We start from the raw sequence: 22,821 nt of genomic DNA on the forward strand, positions 1-22,821 counted from the left end.
TTTCATTTCATTTTTTTTGTATATTTTGTTAAACGGTTTTCATTTTAATTTTATTTTATTACTAAATTTATACGTTAAATATTGCTAAATTTTCTGATTTTTAGTTTACTTCCATTTTTTTATATTATTTTGTTATAATTAATCCGCAAGTTCAAATTATTCTTTTTTTAATTTATTTATTTTTTATTATTTACTTCGACAATCTAATACTAGCTCCTCGCGGGTCCCAGCAAATAAAACATTGCCGGAACACTGACATTATAAGTTCAATAATTTGGTTCAAATTTGTGTAAATTCAAGAGTCCTTTTTAATGCATATGTGTGTGTGTGAGAGAGAGAAAATGAAACACCGGTGACTTTTATAAGCTTCGATTAGAACATCACACTCACCAAAAAAAAATCTCGTACGAAATTGTGTGTGTTTTTTTTTTTAAATATAAACTACCACCTAAAACGAAACGAATTTAGACTCACACAACTTAAATTTAAAATTATGTGATTAAATACACCGTGTAAACTTTGAATTTCTTTGATTTTTTGTTATTTTAACAATGCCATTTCCCCGGATTACCGTTTCTGGTGATACACTTAAGTGGGAGATATGTTTTCCGAGCGTTTTCTTTCTTAAGTTCCATAACATTTTCTGCATTTGACGGTAACTTTTTCTTCCTTTTTTAATTTAATTTAATTTTAAAAATATTTTTTTAGTAGAACACACAAAATTACGTAATGAATGTTATCAATATTTGCCCTTGGTTACATTTGGCACAACAATTTTTTGTTTTTGTTTTGACGTGTTGAAGAATTAAGATGATTGAAAAAAGATTTTTAATTCGATTTCCCCCACTACGAGGGACGCTGACAATTTTTCAATTAAACAACAATTCAATAAGTGCACCAAAGCTTTTCAAAACAAATTTTTTGATTTTTTTTTAACTTTAAAGTTGTAATTTGTTTGGATGGGTGCAATGAAATGTAATAGATGGTGATTGTCTACAAAATTATAGTTAAACTAACAATATATTCAACGAACAACCACATTACTGTGACGAACCAATCCAAATATTTCTTATTTAAGTTTTAACTGAATTCTGCGGACTGGCCACATGGCCTCATTGAATTTTTCTTACTTAAAATTCCTATACTAACGCATTTTCCGAACAGAATTCGCGTCAATTCCTAAAGTTTATCCTTTTCCCTAGCAGATAACCCGACACGTCTTTGGCTAGCCAGTCCGATCCTGGAATTATCTCAATGTGATTAACTTATTGACCGACAAGCAGCGTACATATTTTTGGATCACCATGTCCCAAGTCTAAACAAAGTGTTTTTCTAAAAAGGAAATATATTTTTCGAAAACGATCTCTTCGTCGTTTTCTTATTTAATATCACAAAGAAACAAGTGAAACTAAATGCCAGGCTAATATCAAAAATAAATTTTAGAAGGTGACAAAGTTAAGGTGCAAATATCGAACCGGTGGTGAGAGTGCTTGAACATTTCAGATTTTTTTGTTAGTATTTATCCAATTTAATTTTTTCACACGAATTATTTATATTATAACTGAGTTAAGTGACAAGGAACAACGAGCAAATAAATTGAAAACAAAATTTCATTCCTAAATTTAAATTTCTTCTTTTTTTTAACTCTATGGGCCACACAAATTAGATCCAAGATACTATCTCCATCCAAACTAGTATTAATAACCACGGCGTCAATAAAATTGTTTGTTGCTCAAACTGTATTTATATATAAAGAAAAGAAATGACGCCATGCCATCAGTAGTTTTTCTTCACTTTTTTATAGTTTACAATAATTTACAATTTCGTTAAAATGTGTTTTTTTTGTTCATTTTGTAAAAAAAAAACAAAATTGTTAAATCAAAACCTTAATGGCTTTCCAGAGCCATTATGTACTTGGTTATGTTATAAGCAAATATTTCTTTTTTGTCGAGACTACAGTTTTTAACAGAACAATCTGATATCTACAGCGAGATTTTGGTTGGAAAACAAAGAAACAAAACAAAACAAATTACGTTAGAAATGTGTTATGTCCAATATGTGATGACATCTGGACCGATACGTATATATATATATGCACACAGTCAGTCAGTCAATTCAACTAAAAAGTATCCGGTTCCGGTATCACCGATCGATCGATTATTTAAAAAAAAACGAAAACATAATTTGAACATAAAATGAAATACCCGTATAACAATGGAGTCGCTACAACATTTTTTCACTCCGAATCGAATACCACGACCGCGGATTTTTTTAAAACTGTTTTTGTTTGTAATTTTGCTTGCTGACGCACAAGCGATCTTTTGTCAATCGATAATGTTTTTCCTGAGCAGAATTTCTTTCTCATCACAAGTATGCTTTTAAGGAATTTTTTTTTGAAATTGCCCATCTAAGTGGAGCGGCATTTTTTTTAAATCGTTTTATCAATTCAAATCTTAGCGAACTGTACAGTATACACGTTTCGATGAACCACCCAGGGGCTATTTGTCAAATTCAAAATGCGCACCGTAACAAAAAACGCGGAAAGAGATGCCGGACTGGAACATAATGCTGTCGATTCTTTCCAAACAACGTGGAACAGGGGATGATCAAAAAATCTTTTTTTTCTATTTCAACGAGTACACTATTCGAATGACCTCATTTAAATCCTTTCATTCCGACAATAGTTCGCTACGACATACCTCTACGGAAGCACTGTCTGTGTCAAATTGGAAACGGACACGGCATTTTGACGTGTACCTTGTACGGAAACAAAACGCGTGTCGTTGAGATTGATCGATTGAATTGCATGACATTTGAGTCGGTTGAGTGTCCCCTGCCAGTAAAATTGAATCGAATGAATGATAAACGAAAACAACACAAAATACAACAACTAAAATATTTAAAGAAAAGATTAAAAATGAATCACAATTAACACGTAGGGGGTAATGCTCGAGCAGGCACTTTAGGCACGCCGGAAAGTGCTTAAGGGGTCGAGGAATACCTCCAAATAAATTTCTAAAAATCAAAAGTCAAATTTTTGATTTTTAGAAATTTATTTGGAGGTATTCCTCGACTCCCTTAGCACTTTCCGGTGTGCCTAAAGTTGACAAGTCCCAATAACCGGCAACGTGTTAAAACGATCATCGGATGTAAGACCCGGATTTTATTGATTTTTTTTTAATCTTGTTTTAACGAAACAGAAAATAATTTAAATTTGAAACAAAGAAAAAAAAACTCTTTGCAGTGAACGCTTACGCTGCCGTGTCAACTTCTTCCACTAAATTGTGATTGGTTGTTTGTTGTTCTTGATGTTGTTGTTGCTGCTGCTGCTGTTGTTGCTGCTGCGACGTGATCGTTGAGGTTATTGTACTATTATTTAATAACGAATTCGATGAGCCAGCCAGCGCTACGATTGCCGTACGCGAATCTTTGTCGCCGTACGGTGTACTTTTCAATTTGCGCGCTTCACGACGCTCCTTCTTCTGCCGCATCACCAAACGCAATTGGTCCAATTTACTTTTCGTTTTGCTATTCTCCTGCTCTATGCTGCTACACTTTATACACACTTGTTTCACCGGTTGAACACACAGCAGGTCGGCGATGCCACTGTTCGACGTGGCCTCTTCGGGAGCGGTCGGATCGAATGAACGAAATTGACATTGGCAATCGCTGCTATTTAGACTGTCGTTTGATGATTCGTCCAGTTTAAGGATGCGTGCACAGCGACAGCTTGATAATGGCATTTGAATGGTGCTTGTTGGTTCGTTAATTGGTCTATGTTTATCACAATAGTAATCAGTCGAATGACCAGTGCATTCACCGTATATGCAGTTTAGAGACCTGGTTGTTGAACATTTGGTGCATATTGTGTCTTTTTGGAAAGTCGTCCGGGTCGGTGCCTGATTGATTCACACATTTTAGTATTGATTTCAAAATGAAAATTGTAGAGTGGATACACCACTCTTCGGACATGCACCAGTATGTGGATACCTATCGTTCTTTCATTCAAAGAAAGCCTATGAATGACAGAACAATTGGTGCGTCCAACTCCTGATACATGTTTGAAGACTGGTGCTTCCACTACACAAAAAAATGCTCACCTGCTTGATTGCTCTGTTAGGCGTTGGCTCGAAACTGATTCGTGCTCCACGACTGTATTGTGGCGTGGCGCTCAGCAAATCATTTAAAATATGAATAACCGTTGAAATGTCGCGTTTCGGTCGACCGTATCGATCCTGTAGTGCTGGATTCAATGTGCCAGAAAAGGTCCCTGAGTAAATACCTTTGCCGTGGTTCTTCATTGACTCGATAACGGCACCACATCCATTCGCATTTTTCCGTTGATTCTCTTCGGCCACATCGACTTTGTTTGTGAACACTTCTTTCGACAATTTTCTTAACGTTTGAGTTAGATTCCTGGACGCTTCAGCTAGTGCTCTCGTATCGCCACCATTCAGTCCTACTGGAGCATCACCTGGATTCGAGTCGGCCAGAAAATTACTTTGACCGGCGGTTGTACTTGTTGACGGTGTTGATTCGTTACTTCGAATGTTGTCGGAGCTTTTCGATCGCCGCAAATAGGCGTTCGTGAACTGCCGTTGCTTCGACTTAGCAATCGGATTGTTTATGGTACGATGCAACAATGGTGAGCGCAGAGGCTTTGGTGGCCCGTTGCTATTGCTGCTACTGCTGTAGTTATGCTCCAAGGATGATGTGGATGGCTGAGGCTGGTCACGAACACTAGAATGTACTTGACAATTTGAATCGCATTCGTTTGAGTTACTGTTAGAATCTAATCGTTTGCATAAGCACGAGGTAAGTTTGGCTGTAATCGGATCGGTTGCGTTGCTGGTTGATGCGGCAAAGTCGGCAATGGGAATGCTTTTTATCGGTATCGTTTTAATGGGACTGGAGACTAGATTTGATAATGATTTTATCGGAGACTGTTCCAGCAATGAGTCACTTTCGAAACTAGAATCGTCACTCGATTGTTGTTGTTGCTGCTGCTGTTGCTGCATGTTTGATAAAGAATGGACGATATTTTTCAAGTCTTCGAGTTGGCGACTAGTGAGAATTAGGTCACGTTGGCGAGCGGTTGACGGTGTTTCGGTTGTAGTAGCTAGATCAGTGTTAGACGTCGAAATCGATGTGTTACTTTCGCTCAGATCAATTGAATTCGAACGCGACCGTTGAGTGGTCTCCGTAGTAACGGTTTCGGTGTGACTGATAGTTGCCGATGGATGTGATGATTGTGCTGCTGAAATTTTCGATTTAATTGAATTTTTCGTTCGAGCTGCATGCGATGGACTTGATGGATTGACCGTGCTCAACTGCAGTTGAATCAGCATCATATGATCGCCAAGTCGCATGCTTAAATTCAGTGGCGTTTTTCCACTCAAAAAGTCATTGACTTGTGAATCATTCAACGATTCCAATGCTTGCATGACGGTATTTTCTGGTCGTTGTGCCTATAAAATTATGAAATGCATTTTTCGTTGGTGTTATTTGAGCAAACAATTAAACGAAAAATAAAAGCTGGTCCTACCAATAAACCGGTTTCGACATTTGGTATCAAGATGATTTTCGATTCATCCATGAGTCCGTTATCCTTCAATGTCCCCTCTTGTAATTCTCTGCAACGAAAACAAAATGTTAGGAACTCGGTTTTGAAACACTTGATTTTCGTAATTCGTAATTGTACGACTTAAGCCGTTGAAATGGAGAAACCTTGACTTGCGTAATTCAACTTATACGACTTTAGCAGTTGAAATGGATGCCGCATGTTCGTAATGTGACAGAAAATGGAAAATGCGAAAACATTCAAAACTGAATACATAAAAAGCACAAGGTAAAAGCACTAAATGTATATAGAAGACGCAAATTTAAGTCTAAATAGGTGTCAATATATCAATAATTATACGATGGGATCTGTAGACACTCGCTCAGAATAAGTGGTTACCCTGACCTGAAAATAATTATGACATACGTCATGTGGAATTGTAAATTATTACAACAGGGTTTATTATTGGTAAAGTTTACCGAATTTACCCAAACATACCGAGATTTATTGAAAATTTACTAAAACTACCAAACAACAAATTCTGTAAATTTTGAACATTTTCAGAAAACTCGGTAAATTTTGGTAACTTTCAGTTAATTCGGTAAATCTGTTTACCTATAACAGGCCCTGTACACACTACCAGAATATGCGTAGCTAAATAGATTCTGGTACAACAAAATCGTTCTCAGAGCATTGAAAATCGATAGCGGCAAAAAACGTTTACGACACTATCGGATTGACTCACGACAAAGCAAGGTAACAGAAGAAAAAAGTAATGCAAATATTTTCATATCGTTTCTTTTCTTAATGTCATTGCAAAATTACCATTAAAACTGCTATTAGTATCAAAATACTACTCCATTCGACGTGGGAAAACTTCTATTACTCTGCTAGGTGCTTTGCTCACGAATACTTATATTCCTATGTTCTACTAATATTGTTTTTAATGTTCATATTTCATACAAATTGTATTTGTAGAATCATATTGCGGAGAGTGTTTGATGCACATAATTTCACTCTTCAGTCAAAAACCACTAACAACATTTTCAAACACGGTAGCAATCGAGAGTAAGTGTAAAAATATTGGCTGCCCAAATTAGACTCAAAAGTAATCCTCGAGTTCGTTTTGCTAAAATGTAAAGCCTCGCTGAAAGATTTATCGCATATATACGACTGATTAGCAACACAGATTCGACAGCTGACCAGAAATAAAACATTTTTCAACAATATGCATAAGTAGTCCCGGTCAAATCACAATCCATTATGTATCGGGTACATTTTGTAAAGGATTTCTCTCTCTTTCTCTCTTTTATAAAAGGCAAATACCAGTAGCTCTGATTCCGAAGCATACAACATACACAGTCAAAAAAAAAAAAAAATTGTCAACAAAAGGCACGTCACGAAAGGATATTACGAAATTATAATTCCTAAAGAATGCAATATGAATAAGGAACGACATGTGAATGCTGGCATTTTCGTGTACTGTTAAGTTGTTCATCACGGGTGAACCACTTTACCATAAAAATTGTCGTAAAATACCATCGATTTTAGGCAATTGCCGAAGAAGACAATTAAGTTACTATAACAGAAAATCGTTGTTGCCGAAAACTATAAACATTCAACAGGGCTGGTACAAAAATCAAAAATGTTCTAAGCAGCGACAATGAAATTTGTTCAAAGTTATTACACCCCTGTGTTGTTCATGAAAGCTCCAATTCGAGCATGAATACACCGAATATCGATCTGCCCAAACCTAACATCGTATACAAAGTGTGTAACGACACTCTTCGCTTTGAAGTTTTGCGAGATTTCATGTAATTATCGAATCCTCCCTTCTGTGATTACGAATCTACTGAATTCTGAGCAGTTTTGGACACATTTCGATTTTTATTTTGGACGAAATCGAAAACATATAATTCAATATCCTGTAGAAAGAGATGAAGCCGCACATATAGAGAGATCGAATAAAAAAAATGTTTAGTCGTCACGTCATCAAAAAATGCTTGATTGTAACAACTTCTTCTGATTGTAAATGCAACAAAACGAGACAACAAAATCTATCAGCTGGGTAAATGAACAAAATGGCACCCGAGCTGTTCGAATAAAGGAATGATTAATCGCACAGCAAGTGAACAAGCCGATACACACAGAAAGTGCTTCGTAATGATTTTCTTATTTGAAAATTAATTGAAAATTAAAATTTTAAAATTTTGTGTTTTTCACTTACTTTTCACGATGCAGTAAACAAATCCGATCTTTGGCCACTTTCAGTTTCTTTGCTATGATTTTCTTCAAACTTTCGACCGTAATTTGACTTTCGACCACAACAGAAAAATTGCCTCCCGTCGTTGTGGTAATATTAAGGGTAATCTGTGATACAACAGAAGATGAGCCACACCCAAGTGCTAAATCTCGTGAATCACTTCCTGACGGAAACTTTTCCATTTTTGTTCTTCAAAACTTTTCAACACAGCACCCGAAAAACGTTTCGATCAAAGAAATAATCGAAAAAAAAAATCTGTATGGCTCACACTAATGCACACCAAGAGGAACGACGAACGAGTTCTTTTTTTGCAAATGGTTCGTTGTGTGCCACACAAACGGACGCACCGCCGCACCCAGGCAAAACCGAATTTTTATCAGCGATTTTTCGATCGAACTTCACAAAAATATCACCGTTCAAGCTACCGACGAATTCAAATGAATTGATCTTCCGTGTAAGAAAATTGTCACTATAATTATCTAAAAATCATTTTTAATATTTTTGATTAAAAAAACTCTGTTTGAAATGAACTTTATGACATCTCAATAGAAAATCAAAGTATGACTGTGTGACCAGCAATATGACACTTTATACGATTTATTTGTAGAACTTGGGACAAAACACAGAAATTTTGTTTTTGCCAAGTTCGTTTCTCTTGTACACACTGTATATCGACTGCACCGACGGCACCGACTGCATGGGGAGTTTATTATGTTGGTATTTCGTAAAGTGAACAGCATTTAAAATAGGCCGTAAAGGCTCTTGTGGTATTATTGATTCACATTGAGCCTTGATTTCCACTTACTCCGTTTACGCTTCGTTTGCTGTCCGTTTACTCTTTGAACAATTCAAAAGAGGCGTGGTTTAGCTAAATGGAGGCAAAACGGCGAAAGTGAAAATCAAGCATTAGAAGAGATCGTCTTGTGTACTGAAAGTTTTGTTTGGAAAAATCCACCAAAATTGTGAAATTCAGGAGTTTAAATGGAATATATTTATGGACTTTTAACGTAGCTCCTTAGAATTGTTTATGCTCAAAACAAACGAGGCATTGAAAACGTGTTTTGGTCCTATTTTTCATGACGAAATTTTCGAAACTGTCAAATGAAGTTAGAACTTTTTCTATTCAAAATCACGATTGCTGCATCTGTCAATGAAAACTAGGACCAAAACACGTTTTCAATGCCTCGTTTGTTTTGAGCATTACATACTGGAGCTACGCGGGTCATTGTAATCGATATATTTTTAACAGAAAATAAATGAAATGAAATGAAAAATGATATTCATTTTTATCGAGGGCACCAAAAAATTATTGTCTGAACCTCCACGAATTGTATTGACTTTTGTAGTAGCACACTTTGTATTTCTTTATACTCGTAAGCGGAGATAGTTATTTGGATCACAAGAAACGAAAGTAAAGAAATTCAACCGTGTGCGAGAGTTGCTGCGCGCGCCGAAGGCAAGGGCCGCAATCCCACAGGTTGAATTTCTATACGTCGTCCCGTGTGATTCACATAACATTTTATAACGAGAACTACGAAAATTGAATTGAGGCACATAAACTCGATGAATTACTTTCGTCCCTTGAAATGATAAGCGCGGCCCCTCATGGCTAGTATAGAACACGTCTGACTGCTTTTTTCATAGACTGTTATGATCAGAGCGAGAGAACCAAAGACTAGTTAATTATAACTTGCCTTGGTACTTGTCAAAATATTGCTTTCTCTTTCAACATGTTACGTTGAGAGCGAGAGGACCGAAGACCTCTATATTATAAGTTGTCTTGGGGTACTTGTCAAAATATTTCTTTCTCTTTCATCTTAACACTCTATAGAACGGTTGAACTGTCAAACTTTTTTTACATTTGTATGTAAAATTTTGACAGTTTGGTTTTAATAGACTGTTATGATCAGAGCGAGAAAACCGAAGACTAGTTATTATAACTTGCCTTGGGTACTTGTCAAAGTATTTGCTTATCTTTCAACGTTAATTTCTTAGTTATTTGATTTATTGATTCAATTTGTGTTTTTTTTTTCTTTTGGTTTAAATTTTATGAAATTAATTGATTTATGTTGGATTAAGAGTTTGGTTGATTGACAACAATATTCAATAGATTTAAAGGAAAACATGTACAGGCCCTGAGCCTTCAATGTTTGGAGTGAGAATAAAATATAAATAAATAAATATAACGTGGTACGAGAGGACAGAAGACCAGTTTATTTTAACTTGCCTTGGGGTACTTCTCTTTCATCATAACACGATATTTACAGCTTGACCATATGATTGACGTTCTGGTCGCATCGTCTCAAATTTTTCAGAAAAAATCCGTCAGACGTGTTCTATCTCAGCCGTGAGGCGCCGTGCTTATCATTTTTCTGCTCGTAAGCAATCTGATTGTGTCAGATTGTGCCGATCAAAACAGTCTATTGGAGGGGATACGATTTTTCGGAGTGCTACATATACACGCATTGTGATTGTGATTGTTTTAATACAAAAGAATGTTGCCAATTTTTTTATACTTTTATATTTTAGCTTCTCGGTAAAATTTATCAAATTACAATTTTCTTAGTTGATGTAATGAAAAGTTGTATAGATCACATGGCACGACGAAAAAAATTCAACCTGTTCGGTTTAAGCCGAACCGAAGTTTTTGGTTCGGTTCAAACCGAACAAACATTCTTATTTTTCGGATAATCGGCCCACCTCCGTTTAACGAGTTGAAATGAAAGTCAAGTCTAAAGTTGAATTCACAGTCGTCCGTTGTGCCTCCGTTTACGTGACGTTTCTATTGTTTGGATGACTTGCATTGTTTCAATTCCAACTGTCAAGTAAACAGCTGGAAAACAGACGACTGTGAGGACGCGTCGGATGTGTTGAGCGTTGATAAAAATCGTACTAAAGTGTAATATAGACACTCGATAAGCGCTGCCAAAATAAAACGTGACATTTTTGCCATATATATTGTTTATTGGAATGTAGAACATGTTCCATGTTTTCAACGATTGAATGAGTATACCCACTTTATCTGCGGCTCATAGACTATACTTGGGAAAGTTCTCAATTCGATTGCATTGAACAAGCAACGTGACAAATTTAGAAATGCGACAAAAGTCACGATATTTGGACCGGAACCTACATAACGCAAAGTATATTAACACTGAAGGTAATGCAGATCCTCAGCGGATCACATAAATTACGGATCCAAACTTTCAGGTGAATTCATTTTCGTATTTTGTCTAACTTAGATTTGTGCAACATGACCATATATATGAAAGAGTTCATATATGACATGACGGCCCTAAATCCTTCCAATTCACCACTAGATGCAACTTGACGCAAACGAATTCAATACGTGTGCAACATGACAGAGCTAAAATTCACCTGAAAGTTTGGATCCGTGTGTAACTGAGGATTTGCATTAAGTATAGTTTCCACTTAAAAAGAGAACTCCGTTTACATGACAGTTGTAAAATAGAACAAAGGAACTGTCAAGTAAACGGAGGAAAAAATTGAAATAAATTCAATTTCCACTCCGTTTGCGTGACAGTTCTTTTGTTCTATTTTACAACTGTCATGTAAACGGAGGCTAAACGGAGTTCTCTTTTTAAGTGGAAACTATACTTTACCTTCAAGTGTTTATATACTTTGACAAAACGAGTAAAGAGAAATACAGATTTGGATTTAATTACGCTGAAACGTACAGATACTTTAAGTAAAAGAGAATTTGACTTCGATTATCCTCGACAATATAGCTGAGAGTCTTACTAAATTGTAGCAACAAGGTTAGAGATTTTTTTTAGAGTTAACGCAACCGCTAAAATTGGAAAATACTAGTGAATCTTTTTAAAATCTAACGGTCGCTAGTAGCAATCGCTAACGTTCGGTAATTGTAAGCAAACAATTTATTCATCTACTAAGTTTCGGACACAATGTGCTATCTGTTCAAAATATCCTTTTTGCAAACTTTTTTAACATAGCATGGACTAAGGAAGTGGCAACATCAATGTATTTATAAACACTGGAGGTAGGTAAAGGCCTACCATCTAGTGTCATCTGAAATACGATATTTCTATTGTTTAAATCAGCTAAAATCGGTTAAAGCCGGTTTTAACAATAGAAGTATCATATTTCCAACTGACTAGATGCTAGTGTCATTTCATTTCATTTATTTCAGTTTCAAAGTGATTACAAATACAAAAACATCTGCTTAGCTCTAGTGTGACGAAGTAAATTCCAAAGAGCTACGAAAAAAAACTTTTTTTTAAAAATCAACTGAACAAAAAGTGTGTATTGGCCTTAAGTAAATTTACATGCAAAGATCCGAACATTTTGTACCAAAATTACCGTAAAAAGTTATTCTATTTGTAAGGCAGAAAAGAGTTAATCTAAATGACAAATGCCGCTACTTTTTCAAATAAAATGAAAACTGATTGGATCTTGTTGTATAGTATAGGACCATAGGACGCACTATACTACAAGAATAATTTCGGCGCATGGGGCGCATGTATATCTTATGGATCTTATGCATCTTATGTCAAAAGGTTCAAAAGAGATTTTGTGACTGTGTTTGTTAGTCGTGTGTGTATGCTCCTATTGCCAATCTATACATTAAAATGCATTTATACCGAAAATACAATACCAAAACACAAATCACATTTCTATTCGTTTTCTGTGTATTTTTGCGTCGAAATATTTTAGTCAACAGCGAAACTCTTTTTTTTTTGTTCATCAGAATATAAATAGTACGCCACAGAGCAACAAACATACCGATGTTTTCTGCTATATGTATATTGCAATATAAAAAATAAAGGAGAACAGCCAAATCTTTGTTTATCAATAATAATATACAGTGGTGATCATCAACATCTTGCAATTTATTTTTACGTAAAGAAGTTTGAATCACTTTTGCAAATGAACCGAAGTTTCTTCGAAACAAAATTGTGATTTTTTTTTGTTCGGTGTGTTTCCGGAACAATGTGAACGATCAAAAAAAAAGCGACGAGAAGAAAGAACACTTTTGGTTTTCTGCGAAGAAAATAGAATTACCAAAAATCTAAAACGAAAAAACAGCAAAAATGTCCTCGCAAAATAAAACTAAAACTGACGATGACTACAGCAATGTTCATATAGTGAATCCATTTGTACATAAACTGAAATTGGAGAATACATTCGATAAATTCAAGGTAAGAACAAAAACAACGATCGCTATTAAAACAGTAAACAAAATTCAGTGAGCATATTGTGTTGGAAAGTGATTATAAAATGAAAACATTGTCACTGATTTAGTGTTCAATGCAAATATCGATTCTTAACTCATAAAGTGTTCTTGACTTCATTTATGTGGTACAAAATTATTGGATCATAATTCGAACAAATTGTTTTGTCTATAATAATCTTACAGTCAATAGAACCAAACCGACCAAACCCCTTTGCGCAATTCTCTCTGGTTTATTTAGAATTCATTTATTCTTTCCAGAACACTTATTATTTAGATGGAGGACCGTTGGAACGAATAAATTATTTAAACATTTGTCTCTGGAAACAGCTGTGTCAATATATAATTGACGGCTTTACATATTTGTACAGCTCTGATGAAACTTTTCTTCGGATACAATGTGTAATGTCCCTTCTTGTGCCTTTGTTCTGTTAATACTATTGCTTTCCATCACACAAAAATGTTTATTTTAATTCCTTCCTGTTGATGTAAATGATTATGAGAGTTGCACGAATTACAAAAACTATCATTCAGAACAGCCATAGAAGAACGTGATATACGGGCGCGCAGCATTATTTTCACGTTAATCACACATATATCACATCGTAAGGACAAATTTTTGTTTTATCTTATCGCCCAGAAAAAGGCCATAGAAACAATTCCGTTTACAATTCTTGTAAAATGGTGTTTCTCTTTCTAGACCGCAGTATTAACAGTTGTGCTACTTCCTGTCCGAGTATTGATAATATGTATCTTGTTGGTAATTGCTTGGGGATTGGCCAGCATCGGATTGTACGGCTTAACAATGGAAGATCTACAAACAAAGCCTATGTCCGGTTGGAGACGGTAAGATTAATTTTATTGTTTTGTAGTTAGGCGGTGAAAAATCATCTTTATAACTAAAATTAATAAACGGAATCTTCATCGCATTCAGGAGGTGATACATTAGGGCATGTATTTAAACTGAACTGAACTGATTTGATCGCACGAAAAAGGAGAATCACAGAAAAACATGAATTGATCGCAAGAAAAAGAGAATTTGATCGCAGGAAAAGAAAATCTCACTTTCTCAATAATTTTGTTAAGGGAAAATTCTCTAGGCTCAGAGGATTGCAAGAACTGTTTGTCAAGCTTTATTATTTTTTTTTTTTAATCATTTTGTGCAAGTGAATTGAACTCTGCGATCAAATGCTCGTTGTCTTGAGATCAATTCTTCTTTTTCTTCCAATCAGTTGAAATACGTCTGCATCAGGACCAGCTGAAAAGAGCTGACGTATTGAATAATTTGATGTCATTGGGTAATGACTAATGACACATTTCCGTGAGGTGCTGCGAGGAAATAAATCATATTTGCATGCGTCGTCATGTATCGAAAGTCGCTTATTTGCGAAAATGTCTAAAATCCAAAACAAATTTACTGAAAGAAATTTACAAACAAAGCGACAATAACCCGAATTTTTTTTTAAATCTCCCTCATCGATGAACGGTCACATTTTTATGTAATTAAAATTTAATTTTCGTTATTAACGTAGAGGATTTTATGACCTGCTCCACGCAAAAGTTAACCATTACGCAGCAGTTGGTCCCAGTGAAAATGATTCATTTCATGAAGAATATTTTCTGTTCGTTTTACGAGAATTTGATGCATCTGTCGCATGAAGCAATAAACCAGAACACATTTGGTTTGACAAGTGTAGTTGTATATCCGAGCCCAAGACGACTTCTACCTTTTCGAAAAGACTAATATCAAAGCTTTTTACTGAAAAGCCACATTTGTGAATTGGCTCTTATCACAAAATTGTTGACTCATGTAATAAATTACTTTCGCAACATCCAATGCAATCTGCTATTATAATATTTCTCGCATAAAAAAGCCTCTCACTTCACCGAAAATCTCTACTTCGCCTCGAACTATCTACAATTTCTTGTAGCAGAAAATATTGTTACATGGTGAGGGCGCGGAGGCCACCAAAAACGATAATTCCTTGAAATAGGTGTGGATACAAGATTACAATAACCTTGTTGAGCCACGAGTGTGCATTAATTATTCTTTTCTTATTTATTTCATGATCATTTCCAATTCTATTTCGTCACTATAAATCACAAAAGCAGAACGGAGTAACACCGTTGCATAGTGATTGGAATGTGTTAGTTTTAGTCGCGCTGTCGTAATAAGAACTATTTTCTAACTGAAGGTACATAGTATTAGTATATGGCATGTGTTTGCCAACCTTGATCACATCCACAATATTGCAACAAAGTGTCAACAGATTAATCAAGCTAAAATTTATCGATTAATTTTCCAGAGTTTGCATCAGTATGCTTTAAAGGAATTGTACCCTTTGAGTGTTTTCTCCATGTTAATGACCTTGAAATGACTAACTGTCACTAATTGTAATACAGAAGTAAGATTTACCGGCTTAATAAGTTACCACCACTTTAAGAAATCCAAATTTTGATCGTTTCCATCAATTTTATTAATTTTACAAACCGTAGTCATCAGTTCACAACCGTTACTAACCATTGTATAATGAGTTCAAATTTATTTATTTTTCTTTCCAACATTTGTCCGCCTACAGGAAATTTCAAAGTTTAACGGCTATGTCCATGCGAGCAATGTTTGTGGCAGGTTCATTCCATAATCTGAAATTAATTGGTAAACCGGCGTCACCTAAAGACGCTCCGATTGTGGTTGTGGCACCGCACTCTTCATTCTTTGATTCGATTGTACCGATTTCAGTGGGGGCTGTGCCGTGTTGCGTTTTAGCAAAAATTGAAACTTCGTCTTTGGCATTTTTCGGAAGTATGTGTTAATGTGAACAATGAATGTGTGTATGTATGTGTGCGTTGATTTATGAAATGTTAAAATTACTGTTGAGTTGTTTAATTTTTAAAGTAGTAGAATGGGGCATTAATTTAACTTTTTTAATTCATTTGAACGAGTTCTACAAAAACGAACGAAAACTAAAATTGAGATGGAGAAGTCACAACAACAAAGCACCTAGCATAGTCGTAGAATATTGCTTATGTCAATTATAGTAATAAATTAACATCATGCAATTTAGCAGTTTTTGTTAGTGTAATATCACTCTATTTGACATAAGCAATATCCTATTCTAGTCAAAAAACTGATACTGTGGAGAATTTTCAGGCAGTCTGTCTACAAAACCATGTTAAGCGAATTGTAAGATGGTATCTCCAGACTCAATGTGATGAACTTTTACTCCAATTACGATCGGAGATACCATTTTACGACATCCGAGATGTCATATCCAATATTTAAAAAAAAAAGGTTTCCGTACCCGAGGATTTTGTGCCTTTAAGAGCGTACAAGGGTTTAGCTTCGGACAAGAACCAAAATTGCGCGAAAAATAGGGCATGCTTAGGAACATAATTCTCAGGATGCAAAAGATGCAATACGGCTAATTTGAACCTTACTTAACAAAAATGTGTTCTCAAATTTATAATATTGTTTCATTTTCACGATTAAAACACGTCTGCAAGGCAAATTTTTTTTCCACTTTAGGTACATTTTTTCGGCAGTACATCGAGAATAATCACATAAGTTCCTATATCAAAACCGTTTCTTATGTCACGAACCACGAAATTTTGTTTTCAATTTTTTGAAATAAGTTTTTATTTTTAAGAAATTAACGAAAAACAATTTTGTTTCTATCACGGCGGCCATTTTGTTTTCACTATATTTCTATGATGAGTGTCTTCGAAGTTCGATTTTCTATTGTTATTGAAGACACAATACGAGTTTCATTTCAATTAAAAGAGATGACGCTATAGTATTTGGTTTTTGTCCGAAACTAAAACCTTGTACGCTCTTAATCGGTTTCTAATTAAAAGTTTGAAAAAAAATCCAGACTCGTGGTTCACGGTCACAGGATCAGATTAAGCAGACTCTAGAAAGAAGTTACAGTCAGACCCTATGCTAAGCCAGCGAATTTGTGCCAAACCAAACATTATTTCAGTTACAGTCTGAACTCGATCTGGCCTGTCTACCATATAGTCGTTCCTTCAGGCAAACGTAACATGTCGTCGATTAACTGGGTACTCAAACATTTTAAATTGAATTAATGCCCCATTCGCTTGGACTCAAATTTTATTTTGTTGATTTATTTTTGTCAATTAAAAATTCGTTATATTAAATGTACATTACCTGCGTGTAACCATAGAACCGTATCTAGACGTTTTCAATATCTGTATTTGCTTAGTATATTACGTATTTATCTAACATGTTTTTCCTATAGTTTTATGATTTTTTTATGAAGCCGTTTGTGGTTATTTAACTTAATTGTCTTTTTGGAACGCTATATTTTGTAGATTGAAAAAGTTGTTCAACACTTGCTTCACCAATGAATAATTCATGTGTTCGCTTACGACATATATTGATACAGACATATATCGACCCATTAGCATTGTAATCCACAAATAAGATAGAAATTCTCGTTTTCTTGTTGCTAAGTAAGTTGGTGCAAAACGGTCAACTGTACCACCAACCAGGTCGGCGCAGAGCGTTTAATCACGAATCCACATTCATCAATTTCTCTTCCATATCTTATTGGGCCTACGTCAAATCTAAGACAAATCTAAGATCAATTTTTTGTCTGTATAAACGACCAAACTTTGTTGGCACTGGTATATCTAGCCATCAATAGCATTTGATTTCATATCCTTACACGGATTTTTAGTAATTGCGAATTTGGTAACATAAGATATTTACAATGTTCGCAGGTATACGAAAGTGATTGATCAGATGTATAGCTCAGGAGAATGTGCGGCCAGTTTAAGGGGTTGGGACTAGTACTAGTAAGTACCCAGAGTCGGGTAAATGATAATTCGGTGATAGGTGGAGGTGATAAATTTGAGTTTTATAACTCGGCCTTTTTGGTCAGTTTATACTTTGGTAATCAACTTTTCCTCACTATTTTTTCCTACTTTCCTTTCAAAATTAATTTCACAAGCCAAGAACCCTTTGTTCTTAAGATTAATCGATATGAACGACAGACTTTTTCTTTAAATTTTAAACAGCAACATAATAAGTTTGTCGTAATTGTAATGAATTTTTGACTTTATTAATGTTTGATGATACAATAATTGCCTGTAACAACATATAATGGTACACTAACTCAATGCATGCTAGTAAAGAGAGTAAAATAGGGGTCGTCCATATATTACGTACGTACAATTATGACAAATTTTCAACCACTCAAGAGTTAGAACAACAATAATGACCGAGAAACAAGCCTTTTGTCTCATATTAAGGAATCCGGAACTTTACGTCAATCGATTTGAAAATTTCGGGTACGGGTCAGGTTCGAGCCAAACACCAAAAGTAAAAATCTGAAATTTTGGTTCGCCTTCTTCGGACAGGGCCTATTTTATTTTTTTACACGTAATATGTCAACGACTCTTACTCAGAGGTGATGACTGCATGGATTAACAAGGAAATGATTGATTAACCGAATGCATGATTTTATTTAAATGAACAGTGCAAAGTGGAACAAACGTGATACTCTATTACCCGAGAAATACCTGTCTTTCAACCAAAACAATCACCTATAATTGAAGCTATAATATACCTGAAATGCCTATCCATTTGGATTAGTAAAATTAATATTATGTGATTGCCTCTGTTACTGTTTGCATACTACCTCTACCCTACCTTCGCATAGAAGAACCTTCAATTCCGAAACATATTATTTACAGTCATCTTAAATAATCAAACAAAATAATTTTCAATGAATTTCTTAAGATCGCTTAAGAATCTAATCAGTATGGTCGGTCGATGGTCGTATATAATCAGTGGAATGACTATCACAATACGGAACAATCAAGCCAACCGCGAAGATGCAGCCATATTAGTAATAGCTCCGCATAGCACATTCTTGGACTCAGTCATTGTCTTTGTGACTAAAATGAGTACGATTATTGTCCGTAATGAGTCAATGGATAATTACGCTGGGAGTAAGTCGCTGTTTAATTAACAATTTGTTTTTGGTGTGCCGGTTCTGTTCGTTCGACATCGACTAACCATAAAAAAGTGTCGGTTGCAAATTTTACGAGTTTGGTGTCTTTGCACTTTCATTGCGCTTTTTTTTTGTTTACTTTAAATGCGATTTGCTAAGTAGACGCAGCTTGTTTCGGAATTTTGTTCGTCTTACCAATCATTCGATAGTCTTGAACTAATTTCTGTCCGGATTTCTTTTCAACAGAACTAATTAACTTTACGCAGCCGATATACGTCAGCAGAGAAGATCCAAACTCTCGTCAGAATACTATCAAAAGTATAATTGAGCGTGCGAATTCCAAATTGGACTGGCCACAGGTATTAAGAAAATTTAGAATATTAAGCCGAATTAGGTATACCGTCACGCAACCATTTCAAATTTTCATCACTTTCGTTCCCAGATTATTATCTTTCCGGAAGGAACGTGCACCAACCGATCTTGTTTAATCACATTCAAACCGGGCGCTTTTTATCCAGGAGTTCCCGTTCAACCGGTCTGCATCCGGTATCCAAACAAATTGGACACGGTCACTTGGACATGGGAAGGGCCAGGAGTGTATGATAAATTGGAATGTGCGTACAGTTCTTCTGGTTTTAAACGAAAAAAATTCTATTCGCAGTCTAAAGCTGTTGTGGCTGACATTAACCCAAATCCAAACTGCATGCGAAATTGAATTTTTGCCGGTGTACGTACCCAGCGATGAAGAGAAAAAGAATCCGAAAATGTTTGCCAACAATGTGCGAAAAGTTATGGCAAAGTAAGGTTTTTTGCACTTGATGCCTACATCTTTTGATTTACCGAAAATAAATCATTTTTAGAGCATTGGATGTACCAACATCTGACTACACTTATGACGATTGTCGACTGATGACACGAGCCAAAGAATTAAATATTCCGAATGCGGCAGACATTGTCGAAATTGAAAGACTAAACCAAAAAATCAGGTGAGCTTGCAATGAATGTTTGTCATAGCATAGATTGTAGTACACGGGAAGGAATCATAACTTTAGTGCCACAACACTCTGTTCTACTGTGCCTGGTAGAATAGATTTGATTTTCTATTATCTGCCTGTAGATATTGTACGATATTGTATGGTAGGAACTAAATCAATATGCTACGCATGACGGTTCATTGTGCAGTGTAGCAAAAAATAGATTGAACAAAGAAGCAATGGAATGAAACTGAATAATGGGATCAGTTAAGAGAAAGTGAAAAGAAAATGTCAATGACAAAATTTCCTATTTTTAAATTAGTTGAAATGTGAACTGAGTATGAATCAGGCTTTCGAATCGTTGGAGCAAGAATTTAGTTTTCATTCGAAATGCAGATTAAATAAAGCGATATCGCGTTCTCTGTTCGATTCCTCAATTCCTCAGATTCGATTTCTACTCCAACGTACCACTCTGTTACAAAGCTAGGCATTCCATTTACCGTGGTTTGTTTTTTCAGCATCGACCAGAGACACATTGAAGAGAATATCTTGGCCACCGGAAGAATAAATTCAAAGAATTGCTACGTATCGTTGTCAGAGTTTGCAAAGCTATTGGAGGTAGCTCCCAACGATGTTTCTACCAAGCTATTGTTCTCACTGTTCCGAAAGGTAACCGCAAAATACATTTTTGCCAGTCGTATTCGATTAAACATTTTCGTTGTCTGTGCAGGACAACGAGGAAAATATTGACTTTCGAGACTACTTAATGTGTGCCATTTTTCTCAACCGAACCAGCGTACCTGCAATCCAAATATTGGAATCGATATCGAAAGTAAGTTCTGAAAGGAATCGAATTAAAGAATTGCTAGTCTCAATGCTGCACAAAAATCCATTTTCGATCTAAAATTTTGATTTTTCTCAATTTTCGTTCCAACTAATTAGCTTTATGAGACGAAAGTCGACTACGTCGAGACGAACACATCGACGAAGGGTCTACTGAATACCGATGGACTACTCAATGTAATGAAACATGCAATGCCATTAACATCCGACGACTGTACCGCTATATTTACTCAGCTTGATAAACGAAACCAAAAATTAATTAGTTTTTGTACGTTGAATTGAGATGCAACGGTTCATGTGCCCATTACACTAATTTCATATTATTTTGCAGATGATCTGCAAGAATGGTTGTCGTCGAAACCAGAACATTCTCATCTCTTCAAAGCCACGGACCTACCGACGAAAAGGAAAATACAATGCGATCAGTGATATACTCTAAGCGGTTGTCCCAGCTTCAACAGAGCTCATTAACTTAACTTAATTTATTCATTTTGATGTGATTTTAGTAACTGAAACAAAGAAGATTATCGATACAATTAAAAATTTATCGTCGCGACGCGTCGCCTGGAACTAAATTTTTCGTTTTATTTTCGTGTGGTCTAGTGCGTCGGGAGGGAATAGGATTACAATATGTCTAGGGGTCATATGGATTTATCAACTTCTCGTTTCTACTTCGTAACTGCTATTTATGAAGTGTCCTGGTAATTCGGCAATGGTCCAGTAACATTTTATATTTTATGAGTATAACTTCTCGTTCTGGAATTATTCAAACGTTTTCCCACGAACTGCAGTGGTGTAATGGATGTAACGCGTGCGAGAAAATAGTCATGTTCTCCACTCCGCTGAAACTTCGAAAACCTTTGTGGTGTATAACGTTGTGTTTGCTTCGAGAAAGAGTTGAAAATTGAATTTTCTCGGGTGAGATAACACCCTCGAAATGTACTTTGCATCTTTTTTTCCCCTTGGTGAATAAACTATTCACGTACAATGCAGGGTCTATTTTAATTAACTCTGATGAAACACCTAATTAGTGAGGTCAGTTAAAAATCAACTTGCTTCTCACGAAATATTTAGTTGTTCTGTCAAGTTGTAGTAGGTAAAACCAACCTGCCTCACGTACTTAATTGTTATTGTTAGGCCATTTTGTAGAATCAAAAATTAACTTGCTTCGGACGAAGCATTTAGTTGTTAGGTCAATTTATAGAATGTACCTGCCCAATGTAACACCCAATTTTTATGCCAGTTACTCCAAGTAAAAATCCACTTACATCTGACGAAACACCCAATTGCTGGGCCGATTGGCCGATTCGTAGAAGAAAAATCAATTTTTCTCTGATTGTTCAGTTTGAAGAAGTAAGAAACCATTTAGACAATACTCTCTGCAGCAAACAAACTGCTTTTATAAAATGTAGAATAGTGTTTGTAGAATACAAAGAAATAAGGTGGGAATTTGACACAGACAGCTGAGAGTTTATTTGCTAGAGAGAGTATTGATTTAGAAAATTCAACATCTATTAAGCCAATGAATGAACTCGTCTGTAATTGTTGCAAGGGTGCAAATAGCCTATATAATATATTATGTGCCGCCAATTTGCAAATAGTCTTTACACTCGCCAAAACATGAAAACACTGAATATCACGCTTCAAAAGTTATCGGAAACCGGACTTTTGTAGTTCTTTCTCAGCAGACCTTGCAAATAGGTCTAGGGATCCAGGCGATGTTTTCCTTAATGGTAAAGTTTGTTTATGTTGTTCGTCAAAGAGAGAAATTTGATTCGAAGGCGGAGCTTACTCTCCGTATCAACGAGTAGTGTGATGCACATCGATTGATCAACTCGTTCGGCTTTATATCGCGTATTTTCGGTTTCGTTGCTATTCTCGTTCTTCTTCTATACATTCAAGTTCAACCTTGAACGGTGTGTATTATATTTGGTTTTGTTGTTTGTGTTTTTCATAGTGTGACGAGTCGACTTCGTCTCGACGAAACATAC

At 35.6% G+C, this 22,821-nt stretch overlaps 2 protein-coding genes across 4 annotated transcripts; one reads left to right on the forward strand and one right to left on the reverse strand.

Annotated features, from left to right (window-relative positions):
* Positions 1–166: 166 nt before the first annotated feature.
* On the reverse strand, positions 167–8,488 carry LOC119070395 (midnolin homolog). Its single transcript, XM_037174714.1, has 4 exons — positions 7,788–8,488; positions 5,546–5,633; positions 4,101–5,468; positions 167–3,899 (listed from the first exon to the last, which is right to left on the reverse strand). Exons 1-4 carry the CDS (start codon positions 8,003–8,005, stop codon positions 3,252–3,254), a joined length of 2,322 nt encoding a protein of 773 aa, XP_037030609.1. The 5' UTR covers positions 8,006–8,488; the 3' UTR covers positions 167–3,251.
* Positions 8,489–12,457: 3,969 nt separating this feature from the next.
* On the forward strand, positions 12,458–21,386 carry LOC119070398 (lysophosphatidylcholine acyltransferase). Of its 3 annotated transcripts, none has more exons than XM_037174720.1 (11): positions 12,458–13,003; positions 13,736–13,881; positions 18,800–19,011; positions 19,260–19,372; positions 19,456–19,610; positions 19,675–19,812; positions 19,874–19,999; positions 20,506–20,656; positions 20,718–20,819; positions 20,930–21,098; positions 21,162–21,386. In XM_037174720.1, exons 1-11 carry the CDS (start codon positions 12,896–12,898, stop codon positions 21,257–21,259), a joined length of 1,518 nt encoding a protein of 505 aa, XP_037030615.1. In that variant the 5' UTR covers positions 12,458–12,895; the 3' UTR covers positions 21,260–21,386. The 3 variants fall into 3 exon arrangements, with proteins under 3 accessions (XP_037030615.1, XP_037030614.1, XP_037030616.1); XM_037174719.1 differs by lacking the exon at positions 18,800–19,011 and adding an exon at positions 15,615–15,838 and having other exon boundaries at positions 12,463–13,003; XM_037174721.1 differs by lacking the exons at positions 12,458–13,003; positions 13,736–13,881 and adding an exon at positions 15,716–15,838.
* Positions 21,387–22,821: the final 1,435 nt, after the last annotated feature.

This window comes from Bradysia coprophila (genome assembly GCF_014529535.1).
Source record: "Bradysia coprophila strain Holo2 chromosome X unlocalized genomic scaffold, BU_Bcop_v1 contig_79, whole genome shotgun sequence".
Taxonomy (NCBI): domain Eukaryota; kingdom Metazoa; phylum Arthropoda; class Insecta; order Diptera; family Sciaridae; genus Bradysia; species Bradysia coprophila.

Bases quoted from the DNA above. Each gene is read 5' to 3' on its own strand.
- LOC119070395 (XM_037174714.1), bottom strand. From the start codon at position 8,005: ATGGAAAAGTTTCCGTCAGGAAGTGATTCACGAGATTTAGCACTTGGG. The intron at 5,634-7,787 runs GTAAGTGAAAAA...TTTTCGTTGCAG, and splicing joins TGTTTACTGCATCGTGAAAA to AGAATTACAAGAGGGGACAT. The intron at 5,469-5,545 runs GTAGGACCAGCT...ATAATTTTATAG, and splicing joins ATGTCGAAACCGGTTTATTG to GCACAACGACCAGAAAATAC.
- LOC119070398 (XM_037174719.1), top strand. From the start codon at position 12,896: ATGTCCTCGCAAAATAAAACTAAAACTGACGATGACTACAGCAATGTT. The intron at 19,373-19,455 runs GTATTAAGAAAA...TTTCGTTCCCAG, and splicing joins CCAAATTGGACTGGCCACAG to ATTATTATCTTTCCGGAAGG. The intron at 20,820-20,929 runs GTAAGTTCTGAA...CCAACTAATTAG, and splicing joins TATTGGAATCGATATCGAAA to CTTTATGAGACGAAAGTCGA.